Source organism: Lynx canadensis, chromosome B4, assembly GCF_007474595.2.
Source record: "Lynx canadensis isolate LIC74 chromosome B4, mLynCan4.pri.v2, whole genome shotgun sequence".
Lineage (NCBI taxonomy): Eukaryota > Metazoa > Chordata > Mammalia > Carnivora > Felidae > Lynx > Lynx canadensis.
In genome coordinates, this window is record NC_044309.1 from 138,437,981 (window position 1) to 138,458,896 (window position 20,916).

Below are 20,916 nucleotides of genomic sequence, written 5' to 3' on the forward strand. Positions count from 1 at the left end.
CGGGCCCGCCACTGTCCGCGTCTTGTGGGGAGGGGGAGGAGGACTTACCTGCAGGTGGGGCCCCAGGAGGAACTCACTGTGGAAGAGAAAGGGTTAATTGTTACTGTTTACTTAGGTTACTTCAGTGATAGGTGTTCTGCAAATAGGAGTTTAGTTTTCCAAATCTGTTCGCTTGCCAGGTCACATTAAAAAGGTGTCCCCTGCCTTCTGGGCACGCTTTTAGAGCTGTTTCCCGAGTTTGTAAACTGGTGACCTTGTCCTTCAGCATGCTGGGTGTGCCACGGCAGAGCATGGGCCTGGCTGCGGAGGCAGGGGCTGTTCTGCCCTCGCTGTCGTGGGCGGCTTGCTTCCCCAGCTTCTGTCCTGTCCGCGTCTCCCGCGGGTCTCCAGCTGTGGCCATCGCTGCCCCTCATCGCCGGGCCTCGCTCCGTGTGCACACGTGGGCCCAGACAAGGTCCCCGTCCTACAGGAGGCCAGGGTCCAGGGCAAGACCCGCTGGTGGTACCCCGGGGAGAGCGTGGTGATGACCCCTCATCGGTGCCCGGGGCTGGATGGCCCCTCCGTGGACAAACCACTGTGTTACTGGGCAGGAGCAGAGGACGCGAGGCAGTGTCTGAGCGTGTGGTGACCCGTCAAAACATAACGTGAATCCGCGTTACCGAACTCGGAGTCGGCATACCTTCCCGGCTTTTAACATGTGACCACCGCACTGCTGTGTTTGCTGGGGTTTGGGCTGTGCCGTGCCCGCAAGGGTGGCTTGACGGGGGCAGGTGGGCTGGCCGCCACGCGTCGGGGGGCCCCAGGCTGCTGACTGGCTGCGTCGCGGGGCTCTGTCCCGTGCCCGTGGACGAGGCGCTGGCCATGTCCCTGTAGAGTGGCAGGCTGCAGTGGCCAGCGGGACCAGGAGCCACCAGGCGCCTGTCCCCGGAGCGTCTCTGGGCCGGCCTCCCTCCTTCTGGGCCATTTCCAGGCAGCGGTTGTGTCTGCCCAGCCTGCTCTCCACGCTGCCAGCTGCACACGCGGGGAGGTGACGCCACTCTGTCTGTGTGGACAAGGCGTCTTCGGTAAGATCGCAAGTTTTCTAAACTGCTGGGTTTTCAAGTAGTTATCGTATTTGACTTTCACAGTGACCAGAGCGCCCGCGTCAGTGCCCCGGGCCACGGCAGAGACTGGCCGTCAGCTGGTGCCCTGGGGTAACAGGCAAAGGTCAGGCCTGGATGGAGGGGCCGCTGGGGGCCCTTAGAACTCTCCAGAAGCTTAGTTCTGTAGCTGCTGAGAACTGTAGGTTAGAAGTCATTCTTCAGGGGCGCCTGGGTGGCGCAGTCGGTTAAGCGTCCGACTTCAGCCAGGTCACGATCTCGCGGTCCGTGGGTTCGAGCCCCGCGTCAGGCTCTGGGCTGATGGCTCGGAGCCTGGAGCCTGTTTCCGATTCTGTGTCTCCCTCTCTCTCTGCCCCTCCCCCGTTCATGCTCTGTCTCTCTCTGTCCCAAAAATAAATAAACATTGAAAAAAAATTTAAAAAAAAAAAAGAAGTCATTCTTCAGTTCTTTAAAAAGAGTAGCGTCCCGGGGCGCCTGGGTGGCGCAGTCGGTTAAGCGTCCGACTTCAGCCAGGTCACGATCTCGCGGTCCGTGAGTTCGAGCCCCGCGTCGGGCTCTGGGCTGATGGCTCGGAGCCTGGAGCCTGTTTCCGATTCTGTGTCTCCCTCTCTCTCTGCCCCTCCCCCGTTCGTGCTCTGTCTCTCTCTGTCCCAAAAATAAATAAACGTTGGAAAAAAAAAAAAAAAAAAAAAGAGTAGCGTCCTGTCACGTCTCGAAAACGCTCCTCGGCACCGTGGCATGAGGAGCAGAGGCGGAGAAGGAAGACTGCAGGTTGGGGCTTCGTCCATCGTGGTCGGTCACGTTTTCTCCCCTCACTCACGGTTCCTTCACTCACTCGATCATCTGACAGACACAGAGGGCGCTTGGGGACAGCACCTACCCTGGAGTGGGCATGTCCCCTGAGCAGTGAAGCCCCAGACGGCACGAGAAATGTTCTCCTCGGGGGTGTTTGTAGTACCAGGAAAGGGGGGGGCGGGTCTCAGAGAACTCTCCAGGTGCTGGGCACATGAATAGCGCTGCACTGGGCAGGGACGGGGTGGGTGGCAGGAGGAGGGCGGTGGCATGAGCGACACGGGGTGGCCGGGTGTCGTCGGGCAGCGTCCTGGCATAAAGTGCTCCTGAGCTGACAGCCTGGGAGACGGTTACCCCTTCCCGTCGGCGGGCCCTTCTCAGTGACAAGCTGTGACTCCGTTCTGCCGAGGAGGCCCCGCCATGGACCGTTTGCTGGCCGCGTCACCTCCCCCGGAGCAAGTGGACACTTCTCTCTGGGAGTGAAATGAAGTTTGTGTAAAACCAGCCGTATCTAATAAGACCCAAGTTGATTAGAAGAACACGGTTAGGTAGACTGCAGTGTGGCACCTGTGCGTTGCACCTGCCCTGCCCCGTGGGGGGACTTCTGCAACCTGGACCCCGTGTGAGAGGCTGAAGTCCTGTCCCTCTGAGCCTCGGGGCCCCTGGGAGGGGTTCTTCTGGAGAGCTGACGAGGACAGACCAGAGGTTCTGGTGGAGAAAGTTGGGAAGGGTCTGAACACCTGTGTTCTAACAGCCACGGAGGTGAGGGTGACGTCCAGCTGTGCGGGGGCCGCGGAGGTCACCCCTGCTGCACTTAGGGGTCCGGCCAACCTGCCTCTGAGCTCCTCAACTGCCTCCCCTCCTGGGCTCACCAAGTGCCCAGGACGGGGGGACGGGCCTTGTCTGTGGGTCAGCGGGCTCCGAAAATGGAGCTCCCAGGCGCCTAGTGCAAAGAAGACAGTTCACTGAAAGCTTAGATTTTATGCTAAAACTAATGATGATGATCGACTTTATTTCATAATGCTTATTTGTTTGTTTTACTGGGGAGAATAGCCTTGGAAGTTTCTCAGGGTGATCTGTTCTTACTCCCCTGACCCGGCCCCTACTGCCTGGCTCCCTGGCCCACGTTCCGTTCCACCTCCGCGTCCACAGAAGTGCCCTTCTCAGGCTTCCGAGAGGGAGGATGGGTGGGGCCAGTCGTGGGGAGATGCGGACTTCCCATGAGCTTGCCTGGGCTCGTGCTGGGACCTCTTCAGAGAGCAAACCCCAAACCAGCCCCTTCCCTGCCACGTGAACTGCCCTCCAGGGGGAGGAGCCCCGTCTGCAGGAGGCGAATACTGCGGGGAGTGGGTGCCAGCCGCCGGAGCCCCCATGCCCGGGCCTGCCCTCTCTGCCCGCTTCCTGGCCTCGGCACCCTGGGCCCGGGCCTGCCCTGTGCGGTGCGCAGAGCCCTCGGTCCCTACATCTGTCCCTGAGAAGGCAGTACGTGGCGGGCTGGGGGCCTGTGCAGTCTTCCCACTGCCTCCCTCGGCCTCCTCCCTGGCACCTTGCTCCCAGCGGGCTGCAAGGGCTCGGGGGTGAGCCTGTGTGGTTCTTACCAGCCCCGTGCAATTAGTCACTGTCCGGTTGTGACCGCTCTCACAGCGTGCCGCCGGGTCTGCTCCACCGCGTGCCCCAGCGCTTCCCCCACACCCGGCCGCAGGCGTCCCTCCTGCCTGCCGCATCCGACGCCCAGGCGAGTTTGTTGCGCTCAGCCGGGACGGTGCTGGTTTGGGGTGGGGTGTCCCAGTGGTGCCGGGGCGGGAACCGGGGCTGCCCGGAGCTTCTCTGCGGCCAGCCTTCCTCTCCTGTAAGCGGGCGCACCTCCCCACCAGGCACTCACACTTCAGCCGGAGTCACTGCCTGTGCGATGCAGAGGCTCTCAGGACAGGGTCCTCTCACCCTCCTGTCCCCTCCTTTTTTAATTTTCTTTAAGTTTATTTATTTTGAGAGAGAAAGCAAGCACGAGCGGGGAGGGGCAGAGAGAATACCAAGCAGGCTCCGCACTGTAAGTGTGGAGCCAGATGTGGGGCTTGAACTCACAAACCACGAGCTTGTGTCCTGAGCTGAAATCAAGAGTCAGACGCTTACCTGACTGAGCTCCCCAGGCACCCCCTCCCCTGTCCCCTCCTTTTTGCCTGGTGGTTAGGAAAGCCTTTTCTCTGCAGTATTGCAGGTTACCAGGAACACGAGTAAAGACAAACCAGTAAGCAACAAAACACGAACACTTGTTTATTTGCCAGTTCTGGAACTTTCTTTGGGAGGACTGGAAACCTTGTCAACTTTTTACAGGGTCACTTCTCAAGGCTGGTCACAGGGGGAGGTAAGCCCCAGAGAGAAAGAACTTGCATGTAACTCAGGAGCTCAAAAGGTGCGTGCAGAGAGAGCGCCTTTAGCAGTACTCGGTGGGCCCTGATCGAGCACAGTCAGCGTGGGAGGGTCTCCCTGTTCCCAGCCAGGACCCATTAGGTGGTACTTGGCTGTTTTAGGAAACAACACAGGTACTTCCCAGGCCCCTCAGGGTGGAGCTTTTCGGGGCAGAATGTTGGGAAGCAGCAAGGTCACTGTGACCCCAGGGCCTTTGCTTCTCACAGTGACACCACCAGAATTCAGGGACCAGGGAGCTTCACGGAGCTTGGAGCCTGTCCCGCAGGCTGCTGACCACTCGGCAGAGATGTCCGCTGACCACTGGGCAGCACAGGGGACCAAGGCTGCAGAGCAGGATGGGAGGAGCCATTCGTGGTCGGTGGGAGCTCGTGCGTCAGGGAAGGGATGGTTGGTAAAACCTCGTCCTTCTGAGAGGCCAGCTGTCTGGAGTCCAGCCCCAAACCTGGAATCCAGACGCACCGGCCTAGAGCCAGGCCCGTGTCCCGCTGGCCCCCTCTCTGGCCGGGTCCCGGAGCAGGTGGGGCATTTGCCTGGGACAAGCTTGAGGTGGTTTTGGGAGCCGGCGGGCTTGCCGTCTCTCTGTCCGAGTCCCTCCTGGGACCGTAGCCCGGGTGTGGTGGACTCGCCCTGGCTGGAGAAAGCGCTCACCTCGTGCCCCGGAGCGTCTGCTGACCTCTCACAGCAGTTTTTCCTCCACTAGGGGGGCGTGGCCCTGCCCCTCTTACTGGGGGTGGGGCACCTGCTGCGTGGCTCCCAGGGGGCCCAGCAGCAGGGGACCCGGGAGCAGGGGACTCGGGAGTGGTCCTCGCCGGTGTCCTCGTGCCACTGCGGCTGCCACCGCTCACTTTCCCGGAGCAAGAGTCCATCTAAATGGCTTCCTGGCTCCCTGGGGACGAGGCCCGGGTGTCTGGCGGTTGGGGCGGGTGGCTCTGAGGTGGACCCCAGGGGGCTCTCGCTGACGGCCTCGGGGCCTGTGTTTGTCTCGTGCAGAGCAAGTGCACCGGCACCTGGAGCGGCACGAGGTGCGTTACCTGCAGTTCGCCTTCCGCTGGATGAACAACCTGCTGATGAGGGAGGTGCCCCTCCACTGCACCATCCGCCTGTGGGACACCTACCAGGTGAGCTGTCCTGTGCGTGCCCGCCCGCCTCCCCCCACTGCGCTCCGCCGGGGCCTGTGAGCTGCACCTGCCCTTGCCCTCTCGGCATCTGCTCGGTGAAAGGCGGTCTTTTGAAAGTCCGTCCCTGGCGTCTTGTCGTCTGAGTCGATGTAAAACCGGGAAGAACTTCCCGTAGTTCTGTTTGTAGCTGAACTTCATTCCGACCGCGCGGTGACTGCATCCCTGGGGCTCGCGAGCGCTTACCTCGGGTCCAGATCCCGGGGTTCCGGCGGGCTCTGTGCCTGAGCCGCAGCAGCTGGGAATGATCACACTCAGGACTCACGTGTGGTCTCCGTTTTGAGTTTACTCATAATAAAGATTTTTTAAAAAAATCACTGACAGATTCAGTGCGATATGAAATTTTCTCCTCTCCACCGATTTTGATGGAACTCGTTTCTTCAGGAGATTGAGTTTTCTGGAACAAACCACCTTTGTTCCCTCGAGTATCCCCTTGCTTATTCTAGCACCTTTTCATTCTCGTTGGAGATGTTTGCCGAAGCCGAGGCCGCACCGCGGGGCTCACACGCCCGCTGTTCGTCATCACTGCAGATGGCAGGAGCCTTACGTGACCGGGAGCGGGGTCCGCGGAGGCCGGTTTCTTCACCGAGAGGCAGGGTGTTTGCTGCCGTGGGCGTCAGCCCTCCGCGGGCCCTGGACCGGTGGGGGGTGGTGTACCTTCGGAGACCGGGAAGGGAGCTCCCCACGGTGGCTGCTTTGCGGGCAGGGTCAGTCCCAGCCGGTGGGCTGGGCTCCGCCGAGGGAGCCTCGTCTGTGGACATCCGTGACCGTGTGGGCAGGAGGCAGGAGGCTTTAGAGCTTGTCCTGTCCTCCACTCCCCTTCCCTCCATCGAAGGGGCCTTGGTGTGGACCGTGCGTTCTTCCTGTGGGGTCGGAGCCCCCGTGCCTGCCGCCGTCCTACTCTGAGCCCGCGGTCACGGGAGTCCTCAGAGTTCTGTTCCTGACGGTGGTCCTTGTGCCCCACGCGGGGCCCGCGACCGTCTTGTGGCTCTGAAGCCCAGCATTTGGACTTGGCCATCCTTTCTTGCCGCTCGCATATTCTGGTGATGCTCGCTACGGAATTTAGGACCACTCAGCCGCTTGTGTGCAGATGCCCCACTTTGGTTTTACTTTTCTGGGGACCTGGCAATTACAGAGTTTCTGGCCACCGACATTTGCTGGGACATAAAGCCTTCCTTGGGCTGTTTGGTTAAAGTGGCCATCAGTCCGGTGCTATTAACTGGGTCTCAGCAGCATCACAGGAAACAAACTTAATATCCCGTGACTTGGGAACGCTCTCCATTTGTGATGGGTTAGGCTGTTGAAGACCCTGCCTCTTCATTAAACACCAGGTTCCTTGTAATACTGTCCCCATTACAGATAAATTAGGTATGAAGTCAATTGTGTTTTGAGGAGCCAGGAAATGGATCTGCGCGTCCGCGGTCCTGCGCCACCTCGCTAAAACTCCTAATAGGTATTAAAACTTTAAGCACAGTTGTGGCATCTTTATTGAGTTAATTTTCCTGAAATTAAATTTTGTCATGAATTGACTCATTTGTACCGTGGACTCATTCTTGAAGTGACAGTACCCTGGTCATAAACCTTTTCATATCTTAAAAATTGGGGATATTTCTATTTTACAGGCCCAAGTAACCATGAAATTGTATTGCATCTTTTGGCAATGAAAATACGTAGTAATCACGGGATGGCGTCCGGGCGATCACTCTCCCCTAAACTGGGGTGTTTACTAGCTGGGCCATTAGAGTAGCTCTTTAACCCTCACGAGGGAGCGTGAAGGCCTCCGGTGTCGTGTGTCAGTGGAGGGTCTGCAGACACCTGCTCTGTCCAGGCTCCCAGCTAGGAAGTGGCGTGAATGTGAATGAGGTCAGCACAGGCGTGAAAACAGGCATTTAAACAGCACAGACGATCCAGAGCCGGCCGTGCCAAAGGGAGGTAGGTGGCCCCCGGGCCCCTGCCCTCCGGGCACGTTGCACGTTGTTGGAAACGGTGCTGGTGTGAGTGGCTGTGGCCGGAGGGGGCAGCGGCCTCCCGGAGAGCCCCGGCCGTGGGAGCGGGTTGCTGGACCTCTGGTACTCGGCCGCCAGCTTTGCCTCTGGCTCCCCAGCCCCGGACGGTGGAAGGGAGGCGTCCCGCCCTTCCCGCGGTGCTTGGATGCTGATGACTCGGATGAGAGAGGCCTTCGCCCTCGGTCTGTAGCCGCGGAGGGGAGGTGGTCAGTCCCTAACCCGTTGGGGCCAACGATCTGCCAGGCTGCCCCCTTGTTTTGTTCAGTCTTCTCTCTGACTCCCTTCTCTTCCCCAAGCCAACCCCTTGGTCTGCGCCTGCCAGGAGGCACGTCGGCTTTGCTCTCTGGGACGAGGGCAGACTCAGAGCTGGCGGGGGTGGGGGTCGTGGGGGGGGTCCCCATTCTGACAGCTCCCGCACCGTTCTGCTGCGACTTGACAGTGATGTCGGGAGCTCGGCGTCCTCCCGCGGACCGCAGGGCTGGGGCGGGGCGGGTGTGCCAGAGAGGGAGGACGAGCTCGCACCCCACCGGGTGGGGCCGAAGCTGGAGCAGGCTCCCCAACAGAGTACGAAACTCGAACCCTAAAATCAGGCCCGAGTCCCTGATGACGTAAGACGGACTCGTGAGTAAATGAGCCAAGAGACAAGTCTGCGACGCAGAGGATTCCAAACACGTCCACAGATACCGGGCCCTGGAGCAGCTGGGGCTGAACCCCTCCCTCCAAGTGGGCCGCGCACACGGGCTCACCCCCGGAGGGCAGCGTGGACGGGGGTGGGGGTGGGGGAGCCTCAGCCAGGTGGCCGAGGCGGACACCTCGGGGATCAGTCAGGCCGACCGCAGGCAGGCGCCCTGACGGGGCGGGACGAGGAGGGCCCTTCACCTGTGGGCTTCCTCCCGAACCCGGGACCCCAGCCCAACCCCGAGCAAAACGTCAGACGGATCCTGAGTCACGTTCTGCAGGGTTCCCGACCGGTACGCCTCAAACCCGTCAACATCATGGAAACCAAGGGAAGTTGGGAAAATGGCGTCAACCTGGAGAAGCCCGAAAAGGCAGGATCACTGCACACAACGTGTCCCGGATGGGATGGGATCCTCGGACAGCAAAAGGCACGAAGTGAAGAAGGAAACTGAGTGGAGCGCACACTCGACTTAACCGCCGCGGACCTGCACGGGCTCTCCGACGCCAACAGCTGTACCAGACGGTTGTGAGCTGCTGGGTGCAGGTTCCCTGTCTAATCCTTGCCGTTCTGTGCCACCCCTGGGCACCTCCCGGCTTCCTGCAGCTCCAGAGGTCCTGCCCGGCCTCCTCGAGTGACCTGACACCTCCCTCGGGACACCCTCCAGAGGGCGCTGTCGCCGCCACAACCGGCCACTGCCGATAGGCCACGGCACGCGTCCGTTCTCTCCGTGGTGGATGACCCAAGTCGGAGAGCAGGGTGTCTGCACAGGTGGCTCCCGTGCGAGCTGCCGTCCTGGCTCACGGGTGGCGGCCTGCGCACCCCGTCCTCACGCGGGGAGAGCGCTCTCTGGCCCGTCTCCCTCTTAGTAGGGGTGCCAGATTAGCAGATCAGGGCCGCCTGTGGCCTCCTTAACCGTACTCGCTGTGCAGAGGCCCTGTGTCTAAGCCCTGTCCCGCCGCGGGTTGGGGGCCTGCAACCTGTGAATTTGGGGGAACACAGTTCAGTCCGTAAGGTGCCCCTTGGGGGGTTATCTGGAGCACCCCGGGTGGACGCCTGTCATGTGACCAGGATTACCGCCGTCCCCCTGCCGGACTGTCCCTGTGGGGCTGCAGCCTTGGGGCTGGGCCCCCACCGCTCACTCCGCTGTGGGCCTGGGCCCTCCCTGCGTTAAACCTCCGGGGTGGATGGGTTGGTTCTTGGCAAGAAAGCCGCTCAGCTGTGCTTCCCTAGAGCTCTCAACTCGGGGGACCCTCCCTGGTAGAGGGGCCTCGAACGATGCTTCCCTGGCGCACTGGACGTTCCAGCTGCGCCACCACCCCTGGCTCGTTCCCGTCTCCCCTCGGGGCTGCTCCAGGCAGGATGTGTGCGGCACCCCGGCTCTGGGCCCCCCTCGCTCACCGTCTTTGGATTTCACGCACGTTCTCTGGAATTGCTCACCTGTGGCAAAACGGCACAAACGTGGCTTCTGCCTGTGACCCTGGCGGGCCGAGGACTGTGCTTGTGGCTCTGGGCCCATGGGGCGGTGCCTTCTGAGGCCCAGGCTCCCCTCAGGCCTCTCCCTGCAGTGGCAGGGTCCCGGGAGGGCACCGAGCTCGTCTGTACTCCCTCTCCACGTCCCGGGGTCCCACTTTGTGTCGGGAGACTTGTGGGAGCTCCTCCTCTGGCAGGTCCTAGGACAGGAGCTGCCATTGTGCCCTAGCCTGGCTGCCCCCCCTCCCGAGATCCGCGGAGGGGATGTGCCCTGTGGGCTGTCGGCCAGAGTCCCTGAGCCCCAAGACACAGTCTGGGGTGAGCCGCTCCCACGCATCTGCCGGGCTCATGCACCTCCCTGGGAGCGCGGTGTCCACCACAGGGGACCTTGCCGGGGACGAGACGGGCCCAGAGCAGTTGGCAAAGGCTGGTTTCCCCAAGGGCGGAGACCAGAGTGGAGTTTCCAGCGTGGCATTCTTGTGTACTAAATGCCTTTCTGATGTGCTTTAGCTTTCCGGGGTCTCGTGGCTCCATACGAATTTTAGGATTGTTTTCGGTTTCTGTGAAAATATCATGGGAATTTTGATGGGGAGTGCAGCGAATCTGTGGATGGCCTTGGGTTGTGTGGGCCTTTTCAGGGTGTTAACTGCCCAGTGCAGGAGCGTGGGGCACTTCCCATTTGTGTCATCCTCGGTTTCTTCAACCAGCGTTTTACAGTTTTCAGTCTTTCGCTCCTAAGTATTTTGTTCTTTCTGCGGCCCTTGTGCATGGGACCGTTTTCTTAATTTCTCGTTCTGATGGTTCATTGTTAGGGTAGAGAAACGCATCTGATTTTCACAGATTGACGCTTAACTTGCAACTTGGCTCAATTTGTTTATCCAAAGGAAATGAGACCAGTGTCTCCAAGGGATCTGTGCGCCCCCACATTCACTGGCTGCATCATTCTCAGTAACTGTTCTCAATAACCCGCCGTGGGTGATCACGTGCATACAGGTGCAGGCGCCTGGCCCCGGTGGCGAGGAGTGGGGAGGGAGGCGCAGGGAGAGGGGTGCAGGGAGGGGAAACCCGGTGCGCACAGAGCCAGTGGGAGGGATTCCGGAGCAATGCGTCCAGTAGAAGGTTCTGGGATGATGGAAGTACCCGGTGGGATCACCTCTAGACATAGTGGCTTACTCAACTCTTGGAAAATGTGACCAAGGAACGGAATTTTTAGTTTTAATTTCTCTAAGTTTAAATCGAATGGGCCCACACAGTGAGTGGCTGCCTTATGTGGGGTGCAGCTCTGGGAAGGGGGGGCAGGGTCAGTAGGGCATCATGGGGAGCGGGCAGCTCCACCTGGAAGGCCCGTGGGCACTGGGTCAGTGGAATGCTGCCCGTCGATGGCTGTGGACAGGTGCACTTGGGGTGGGGTGGGCTCACCTCAGCTTGTGTCGAGGTGACCTTCCCATCTTCCGAGTGGTGTGGCTGTGCAGGTGTGGGAAGGGGGTGGGAGGCAGTGGGCAAGGCTCACTGGGTGGTGGGGACTCCCCCTGCCACGGGCTGGGGTCCTTTCCTCCCTGACGTCCCGCAAGGCCGATTCAGAAGCGAGTGTGCCGCCTGGGTGTGTCCTGGAAGGAGGAACCCCACAGCTGGGGTCGAAGGGCTGGGTCCCCGGGGGACATCGGGGCTCTGGCTGGTCCTCGGGGAGTGACACTGGGGAGTGACCACTGCGGAGCTGGCCCTCGGGCCGAGGGTGTGTTCCGGTGAATGCCGCTTTCCACCCGCCGGCCCCAGCACCGCCCAGTCTCGTGGGCAAGTGTGCGTGGCTCGGGGAATGGCTCCTGTCCTGCACTGAGGCCGGAGCCGTCTTTGGTAGATGGGACTGGTGCCGAGGGAGCCATCGGAGGTCTTACGCTTCCCACACCTACTGATTTTGTTCAAGTCGAGGAAAAACCTCCTGTCAAGTGAGTGTTGCAAGATGACTTCGTTTACCTTAAGGCATTTACTAAATTCCTTCCTCGTGGTACCCGAGGCCACCTGAATTCTAAGTAGGACAGCCTCCACTGCCCACACGCCCAGGGGCGTCTTCAGTCACGCTCTTCACGGGGCTGGCGGTAAATCACGTGCAAGGAACCGCGGGGTCTCTCCAGGCTTCAGATCCGGTTACTTGCGTGCTGTCAGCCTTAGGTCGCGACCTCCTGAGGCAGGGCCACCACACACAGCCGCTCAGAGCAGGCCGTGCCGGTGCTCGAGGCCCAGGCCCCCAGGCGCCCAGGGCACACGTGTTCAGGGCAGCGGCACGACCGGGTCCTAGGGTGTTTTTAATACCGATAAAGCACCCAGTGGCCCACCTGCGGCCAAATGGACCTGGGTCCTTCCAGGAAAAGATCTGTATGGACGTGTCACGTGGGCCCCCGGCTCTGGCAGAACGGCCTCTCTCCCGAGCGCAGCTCTACCCTTGTAGCCTTGGGCAGGTTGCTTCCCGAAGCGCGTGTTGCGAGATCGCCATGGGGATCCGATGACACATTTCCAGCCGGGGGTCGGTAGGGCGTCAGTCTGTGTTTGGGCCTTGGGGTCTCAGAATTAGGGGACCAAGGCCCCATCTCCCTTCACCGTGAGCCGCAGTTGGGCACCTGCCTCCTGCAGACTCGCTCGTGCCCCAGTGCCCAGCATGGCACCACGGTGAGAGTGGGGCCCAGGTCGGCGTCACTCAGGCAGTGCGTGGCCGGAGCCGTGCCCAGGAGCCAGGACCGCTGCCGTGAGCCCATGTCTCCGTGGCCCCGGCCAGGCCCTCTGCAGCCTGCTGAGCCACGGGGCGGGAGGGGGTTATGAAGGGACGTTGGCCTCAAACCCTGTGGTAGGGGAGTGGCGTGTGAGCCCCTGGGTTCCGTGGGCCGGCTGTGCCGGCTTGGGCAGCGGGGGAGGGTTGGGGCCCCCACCTGCCCACTGCTGCGAGGGGCCGCCCCAGCGCCCGGACGCTCCCGGATACGCGTCCTGAGGTGGCTCTGATCAGGACACTGCCAGGTTTGCTCCTGGGACATCCTCAGGGCAGTCGGCCCTTTTGCCTCATTTGAGGTGAAATCTTTCCAGCGTTTTGGTTTTCTGCCGCGTGGCCTGTGCAGTCCTCGCGGACCCTGGAGAAGGTGCGTCAGAGACGGTGAGGGGCAGGGCCTCCCTGAGCTCCAGAGGACATGCCCGCATCTCTGGGGAGGAGCTCGACCTTGCACCTGGTGGGTGCCCCCTGCCTCATCCAGTCAGCTGATGTTTGCTGAGCACCCGCCCTGGGCCTGGCCCTGTTCTCAGCCCTGGGGACACAGTGATGGAAGAGACGGGCCCTGACCTCAGGGAGCCCGCGTCCCAGGGAGAGAGCCTGGCCTCCGGTTGTGAGACAGTCGCTAACGCACGCCTCTGCTGAAGGCGCACCAGGCCGCGTGGTCCCTGGGATCGTGCAAGCCAGGATGCAGCGAGGGCATCGTGGGCCCTGAATGGGATCTGCTCCCGTGGTGAAGGCTTCTGGCAAGAGGTCTCGGGGAAGGAGGAGTCCTGAGAGCCCAGGCCTGGGCGGAATGAACGAGAAGCTTGTGGAGCAGGAGGGCCGCCGGGAACAAGGGCGCGTGGGCAGCGGGTGTGCAGGACGGGGGGTGTGGAGGAAGGGCCTGATGGATGCTGCCGTGCCGCAGGCAGGGGACAGCTGTGGCTTGGTCATGAAGGGTCACTGTGGAACCGACGGGAAGATACTGGATTTGCAAACCAGGCACTGTGTGTGATTGGCCCTCACGCCAAGGATGCGTATCTGCTGACGACCTGCATCTGTCCATCTGTCCGACCACCAGTCACTCCTTCCACTCGTCCACCTTCTCCAACGTGAGCCCTTGTTTGCGTGGGGTCTGACGTGGGCCCCAGATCCATTGAGATGTCAGAGCGTCATCTCTGTCCCTAGGGGTCCGTTGCCTGGCGGGGGACACGTGCTCCGCCAGAGGTGGTGAGGTTGGGGACTTGGGGACACCTCACTCTGCCCAGGGGTATAGAGCAGGCTTCCCAGAGGACATTTCAGCAGGACTTTGAGCTGAGGACAGGGCTGGGCCCAGAGCCGGATGCCAGGAAGTGCTTGCCGATGGTAGGAGCGGGTTTGGAGGCCGAAGACGTGGCTGGGCCCGGCCTGCTCTTCGGGAGGTGTGCTGGGCGTGGCCGCATCATGGTGTTTGGGTGTCGGGGCAGAGCGGAGGCCGCTGCTCTCAGCTGGGGCCACGGGCAGTGGGTGGCCAGGGTGGGGGGGCGGGTCTGGGTCCGTGGTCTCATCCACAGGCTGCCGGGCGCTCGGGGCTCTTTTCCCGGAGGGTGACTTCGCTTCCGCAGCCTGGGTTCCCGCCCGTGAAAGAGCTTGGTGCTGGTTACTGTGGCCGGTCTTCCAGCCCTGCCGTCACGAGCACCTACTACCGTGGCTACACCCGCAGCCCCACCTGTCACGCTTGCCTGTCGAGTAACCTCTGGTCCCACCAGCCCCACCTGTGGGGAGTCCCCTTGCTGTACTGCGGGCCATCCCTTCAGGGCAGGGGTGGAGATAGCCAATTTGATGGTGCTGGGGCCTGGCGCCCTCCCCCCGGGCCGTACCCTGGGTGGACGAAGCCCAGAGACCCAGAGGGAAGAGTGGGTGGGGCGGTCCAGCCGAGCGGTTTCCGGGGGCTGGGGCGCGGCAGGTGGAGGCTGGGAGGCTGGGTGAGGCTGGGGCGGGCATCCCGGGGGCTGGGTCTTCAGGCTGTGGCTGCCTCAGTGATCGGTGCCCAGTTTCAGTCACGCACAGGGTTGCCCCTACACCTTTTGTCCTTTGTTCCACGGCCTGGTCTTTCTCCCAGGGGTCCTTCTGGACGTCTTCTCCCAGCCCCTTTACGAGGCTGCCTGAGCCCCTGTCCTCCAGGGTGACTGCAGCAGTGTCACTGGCCACACCTGGGGGGCGGGGGGGAGGCACACTCTCTGAGGGCAGCCCCCGCAGGAGCGCCGCACTGTGGGCCGGGCGACGGCCCTTGTTGGCTCTCCTGAACCTTCCAGGGTGCCTCAGCGCCGATTCGCAGTGAGCCAGGTGGCATTGAAGCTGATGGATTGGGTTAATCTAATAAAACTGGAGAAGCAGGTCTCCTTACAACATACTTTTTCATAAGCCCATTAAGATTTGAGGTCGTAAGCTTTTCATGTCTGCCCTCCTCCGGGAGCAGGCATAGATCACTGTCAGCTGGGTGAGGATTTAGAAATGAGAATATTCAGCAAGACTGTGCTCACCGCTGATAACTTTGCGGGGAGGAGCCGGGAGAGGGTGTCCCTGCTCCTTCGGTGGCAATAAAGTCAGCGTCCTGGGGATTTGGAAGTGGTATTTAAAGAAGTATCTAGAATGTCTTTAGCGACTCAAAGACTTTCATTCTTCGTATTTCAATCAGGTTGGGCTTTATCGGCTTATTCCAGGCTTGGGGACTGAGGAGACGATGTCTTCCTGCTTCAGTACTTTGCTCTGGCACAGTTGGCCACGTACGCGGGGCCCGAGTCTGCCCCACATGCTTTCCGGGAGCAAGTGGCTTTCTGGGCGGTGGCTCGGGACACCCAGCAGCTTCCACACTGTCACTGACCTGGGCAGAGAAGTTTGCTCTGTATTTTAGTCTCTGAGGGCTAACTTTCACAACAGATAAAATCTTCACTTGTGGGAGGTTACGTAAAGAGTGACTGTCGTGCATCTGCCCGGCGGCAGGCCGGACAGGGCAACTCCTTGTTGACGGCCACGCGTTCACCTCTGGAAAGTGCTGTCGCAAAGTGGCAGTCACGTCTGGAACTGGGGTGAGGGACAGTTCCTGGGGGGAACTGGCTCAGTGGGGCCGAGTGCGTGGTGTGGGCTGGGAGAGCCCGGGCCTGCCAAGTTTGAGGAAGAACCGGGGGCTTTGCATGACGTAGTGGGAGTCAGCAGTGTGGTGTTGCCTCCCCACCTGTCCCCCCAGGTGTCACCAGATTCCCTGGCCCCATAGACAGAGGCTCGCCGAGCACCGTGCTGCTCCGTCCTTGCTAGAGATGCGTGTGTCCTGTCACTTCCTTTTGGGGAACCGTGGACCACCGGGTCCTAGCCGGCTGTGGAGTCATTGGGACGGGCCCCTTGGTTCTTGAGTGACCGGTTTGGACACACACACAGGTTGACCCGGAACGCCAGTGGAATGAATGAATGAATGAATGAATGAATGACCCAGACCAGCGGGGAGGGGGCTCCCACCTCCTGTAAAGAGTGAGGCAGGGGAAGGCGTGGCTGGGGAGGGACACCCTGGGACACAAGGGCCTGGCGTTGGCATTGGACGTGGTCTTTGTGGCTGTGGATGGGGAACTGGAACGTGTGAGTAGAGGTAACAGGGCTTGGTAATCAAAATGTCCCTCTGCTGGAGCCACGGGTGACCCAGCCTTGTCCAGGCTTGAGCTCATGAGGAGGCCGAGACCAGTGACACTGGCAATCGCCGGGACCCTCCAGCCCCGAGCCTGGGTCTGCACATCCCCAGAGCAGGGCTGCTGGAGCCCCACGCAAGGTCACACCGCGGTAACAGCTTGTCACAGCCTCACTGAGCTCTGAAGGGATATGTTCGTGAATATTTTATCTGCAGCGTGACTTTAAGCAACCTGTCTGACTTCTTAGGCCTCTGGACAGAAGGTTCTGGGAAACCAGGGGCTGGAGGAAATCCACAGGGGCCTGGCTTCATCTGCCGCTCGAGGTCCTCCTGGGGCTACTGGCCAAGGGAGTGGGCAGGGTGTGTGTGTGTGGGGGGGGGGGGGGTCCCCCAGCCCCATGGGACTGCCCCTTGTGCACAAGGCCATGCTGCCCTCACTACATGCACAGCCCGAGTTCTGCCGTACTTGGGAAGGGGACGACTGTGACATGTGAGATGCAAATAATACACTTGTGGGAACGCTCCTGAGTGTCTTATTACCGGTGGTGTAGATCATGGTCCTTCAGGATTGCAGCGCTCACTTGCGTGGGGTGTGTGCTCGGTGCCAGGGGAGAGAACACGGGAAGTGTCTGCCTCCGGGGAACCTGTGGTCCTTGGGCCACCCCGACCCTCAGCACTTAAGACGCCTCTCTTAGAGCAGGGCCGGGAGCCGGTCAGGGGGGAGGGATTTGTGCACGTCCTCATCGGAGGAGCCGTGAACTCTGTGAACTTCTCAGCCCTCTGCGAGCTGACTATACTCGGTCCTCACCGTGGCGAGCGCGTCCTCCGCGTCCTCCACCTGCAGGGGGACCCATCCAGGGCAGCAGGCGTCCGTCCCACGTAGCCTAGTTTCAGTCCCTGTTTTGTGTGGAGGACGTAACAGGCCCTGCAGTTGTGACCTTGCGCCTTTATCACCCCACACCGTTGTCCTCCTTGGGGCCCAAGTCAGGTTCTACCTGAATCGGTGTCTCCCGAATTGCAATTCTGTTTGCCAAATAAATGCCCATTTGTGTCAATTTCCAGTGAGTTCTTTCTTGGCTGTCACCCTCTCTTGCGAGAGGTGCTTGGCAAGCACAGGGTGGTGGGACGAGATGGCCTCTGGCCAGTGAGGAGGTGGTACGGTGCTTTGGGGGTCCTGTCCATCCTGCTTTTCTTTCCAGCCCTGTTCCTTCTCTTCTTTGTGTTCGGAGGGGAGTGGAAAAGTGTCCTGCCTGCCATCTGTTCCAGGATCAGGCTGGCGGCCTGGGGCTGCACCAGCCCGGGCTTGCTCAGTGTCCTGGGCCAGGGGGACCACAGGCAGGGCTGTTCCTCTGGGAACCAGCACACAACGCCTGGTTCCATGGCTTCGGTGGGCGTGAACTGGAGACAGGTGGCGGGGCCCTCAGTGCAGCAGTGGGCCCCCCCAGGACCGTCGGGGTCCCCCTGACCCCTGAACAGTGTATCAGCAGGCCCCCTGTCACTTTGTTACCACGAGCCTCTGCAGGCATACTCTGAATTCTCATTTAGAGTCACAGATGCCCTGGGGGAGTCGAATCTGGGGTTAGAGTAGGATGCTTTTAATGTGATAACTTGTGTCTGTGAATGTTTATTTGGAACGCGCATTCATTTTGAGTACTTGGGTTCGTTAGGTAATATTATATTGTTCGTGAGCGCAGGGGTGGAGCCAGTGACTCTGCTGTGCTCTCCCCTAGGACACCTGTTGGCCCGTTGCCCCTGCTGCTGGCTGGGAGTGTGCGTGTGTGTTTGTGCGTGTGGGTGTGTGTGTGCGCGCACCTGTGTGTGCACGTGCGTGCCCCTTAGGACTCTGAGCCACTGATAGGTGATGGGCACACTGGCAGACTGTGGGAGGGCCCTGGGGCCTTCGAGATGAGGGGCCAGGACGGAGCGAAGGAGGGTTGGCTCGACCTCTGTGGAATGAGCCATGTCTGATGCTGGCGGCCAGTTCCCAGCACCACTGGCGGCCCGCCCCCACCCCCACCGCTCAGTGAGTGGCCCTCTCCTCCGGAAGCTGGGCCTTCCCTGGCCGGAGAGTGGGGTTGGTCCTTAAGAGGGACCTGCAGGCAGCCTCCAGGGCCTGTTGTCCACCTGTCGGGGATCCGGAGAGCAGACAGCCATTGAGAGACCCCCGGGAGGAGGGACACCTGTGTGCAAAGGGGAAGGTTGGAAAGCTGGTTTGGGTGGATTCATGGCGTCTCACGAAGCTAGTTCCCGACCGAGGACCACCACGCGCCTTCTGCTAAATCAGCTGACAACGTGACGTGTGCCAGGCACGTGGTGGCGTTTCTGCGCCTCACCTCCTGTGCTCGCACGCCTGCCAGGGACACCCAGAAGGAGGCCCCGAGGGCCGCACACAGGCCGTCGTGAGAGACGGAATCGTGAGGTAAGCCTCACACACCGGGGACACAGACCCCGTCAGCAGATGCTCCTGCGGGGCGGCCTTCCTGCCGGGTCACAGAAGAGGAAACCGAGGCTCAGAGAGGCCCTGGCCCGTCCTCGGTTGTTTGGCGAAGGAGCGAGGAGCCCCGGTGTGAGCGCCGAGGCTCTCGGGAAGCGGCCGTCTCTGCTCAGAGCCTGAGTGGCCCCAGGTTCCCAGGCTGCAGGCGGGGCCGCCCGAATCCCCGGCGCAAGCGGCCCCCGGTTTCGGTGCCGCGGCCTGAGGGGAGAGCAGGAGCCGGGGTCCTCGCCGAGGTGACATGGGCGCGGCCGGGCAGAGAACAGCACGTCCTTGGAAAGGTGTGGTCCGTGGCGAAGTCTCGCCTCGTCGCGCTGGCCGCGGGTGGATTCGCGGGCCGTGAGCAGCGTCAGACTCCCGTTTCTCCTTCGCGGGAACACCACCGGCGTCACGAGGACGCCCGTGTTCCCTGGCACTCGTGCCGCCGTCGTGTCAGCTCCCAGCCGCCGCCTCTGTGCGCCGGGCTCCCCCGCTGCATTATTCATACTCCACAGACGCGCCTCTCGGCATCCGCTCTGGAAGGTCCTCTCGCGGCCCCTCCGTGTCCGTCGTCCGCACGGCGGGAGGCTTTCTCGGAGGCAGCGGGGCGCTCACTGCTGTGCTGGCGTGTGCGGCTCCACTTCTTCGAAGGCCCGTGGAATCCGGGCATCCGTCTCCCCTCGCTGATGTGATAACAGAGAAAAGACGCTCTGCCTCTGCTTGAAGTCAAGTAGCAGGGCCAGCGGCGGGAGCCTGCCCGGATTGCTGATGAGCGCTCTTCCGCGGGGAGGCTGGGCTGGGGCCTCGCGCACGGCCGCGGAGTGGGGGAACGCCCACCCCTGCCTTTGAAAGGGGGGGAAACGGGACCGTGTCTTTGGCACAGACCGGTCTCCTCGTCCTCAGAGCTGGTGTGGTGTGGACGGGTCCCCTCCCTCCTTGGGTGATGGGGTCGGGGCGGGTGATGGTCTACACCGCCCACACGGACACCGGTGTGGACTGATCCCTTCTCTCCGTCTGGTCCTGGGGCCTCCTGGGGCTGGAGCTCCCCCTCTAAGGGCTCTTCCCCACTGGGTGCTGTCAGTGTTGGAGAATGTGGTTAAGGGTAAGCCGGCTCCGAAGGCACGGCGGATTTGACTTCACAGCGGAGCCTGGAGCCACGTCCTTCAGGACGAGCCCACTGGTTCTCAGTCCTGAGCCCAGCGCCCTGTCCGATCTGGAAGCCGGAGACAGGAGCTTCATTCCTGCCCGTCTCCCCTGTCACCAACCCCTCTCTCCACAGCCCGTCTCCCATCCAGCCACCACCGTGGCTCCCGGTTGGACTTCCCGCAGCCGCCTTGGCCCTCAGCCGCTGGCTCCCAGGACAGCAGTCTGGTCTGTCCTCACTGACGGCCGCCTCGGGGTGTCTGTCTGCTAGGCCGGCCTGCCTGCTCTCCAGCCCCAGCTGCAGGCCGTCAGGGCTCCCCACCCAAGCCCGGCTGTTCGGGGGGTGCAGTTCAGGCATTCTAGAGTGTCTGCAGGTAGGTTCCGGTGTTCGTTGTGGGCGCGGCTCAGACTCCAGTAGAGGAGCGAGGGGGGCTTTGGCTCCGTGTTCTGTCCCCTCCCTCCCAGCTCTGGTTCCCTCACCCTGCGGGTCCGTCAGCCTTGTCTCCTTGCCCCAGAGCCCCTCAGCCCCCTGTCCCACTTCCCCTTCCCGTTCCGTGCAAGCTTCTAGAAGCTTTCTAGTTGTCTCCTCCATGTATAGGAGCCAGGCCAGGTCTGGACTCACGTAGACCTGGGTCCGTGTCCAGTGCCGCCCCGTTGTCTCTGGGAGAGGTGGGCACAGCCCCTCAGCTCGCCGTGTCTGCGCTTCCTTACCTGTCACGCAGAGATGGGACACCTGGCCAGGCAGAGCGCGGCTACACGTGACAGGGCAGGCGAGCGGTGGAGACCCCGAGCTCTGCAGTTGGGCAGCGGGCATCCGGCCCCGCCGTCACTCCCGGATGGCGCTGGCCCCGCGGGCTTCCCTGAGCGCCATCGATTGCAGGCCAAGGGGCCCGGGCAGGAGGACCTGCTCACTGGTGCTGAGCTGGTAACCCCACCCTCCCCACTCCTGTCTGCTCACGGCCGTGACCCCCACAGCCTCTCCCTTGTCTTTGCACTTCCTGATGGCTCTCTGCCCCCTGGCCCGCCTGCCTCGAGCCTCTGTTCACTTTGCTGCCAGAGCTACGTGTCGTCACGTGAGTGTGCTTCAGAGTGGGGACCGCTTCCTTTACAGACAGGGGACGGGGCCCGGAGAGGGGCTGTCCTGGGAGACGGGGCAGGCCCTCTCCACCTGGGCTCCCGGGGGGCCGGCCTCGGTTGGGTCAGTCTCTAGGCCTCGGTGCCCAGAACAGCATCCGACACGGGCGTGCTGCTCTGTCACTGATTGTTAA

At 61.7% G+C, this 20,916-nt stretch overlaps 1 protein-coding gene across 1 annotated transcript in view; it reads left to right on the top strand.

The window, feature by feature from the left end:
• The window catches only part of TBC1D22A (TBC1 domain family member 22A), a 324,756-nt gene that overhangs the window by 228,279 nt on the left and 75,561 nt on the right, over nt 1-20,916 (top strand). Inside the window, 1 exon segment of the mRNA XM_030322325.1 lies at nt 5,310-5,437. Coding sequence (XP_030178185.1) covers nt 5,310-5,437 — 128 coding nt within the window.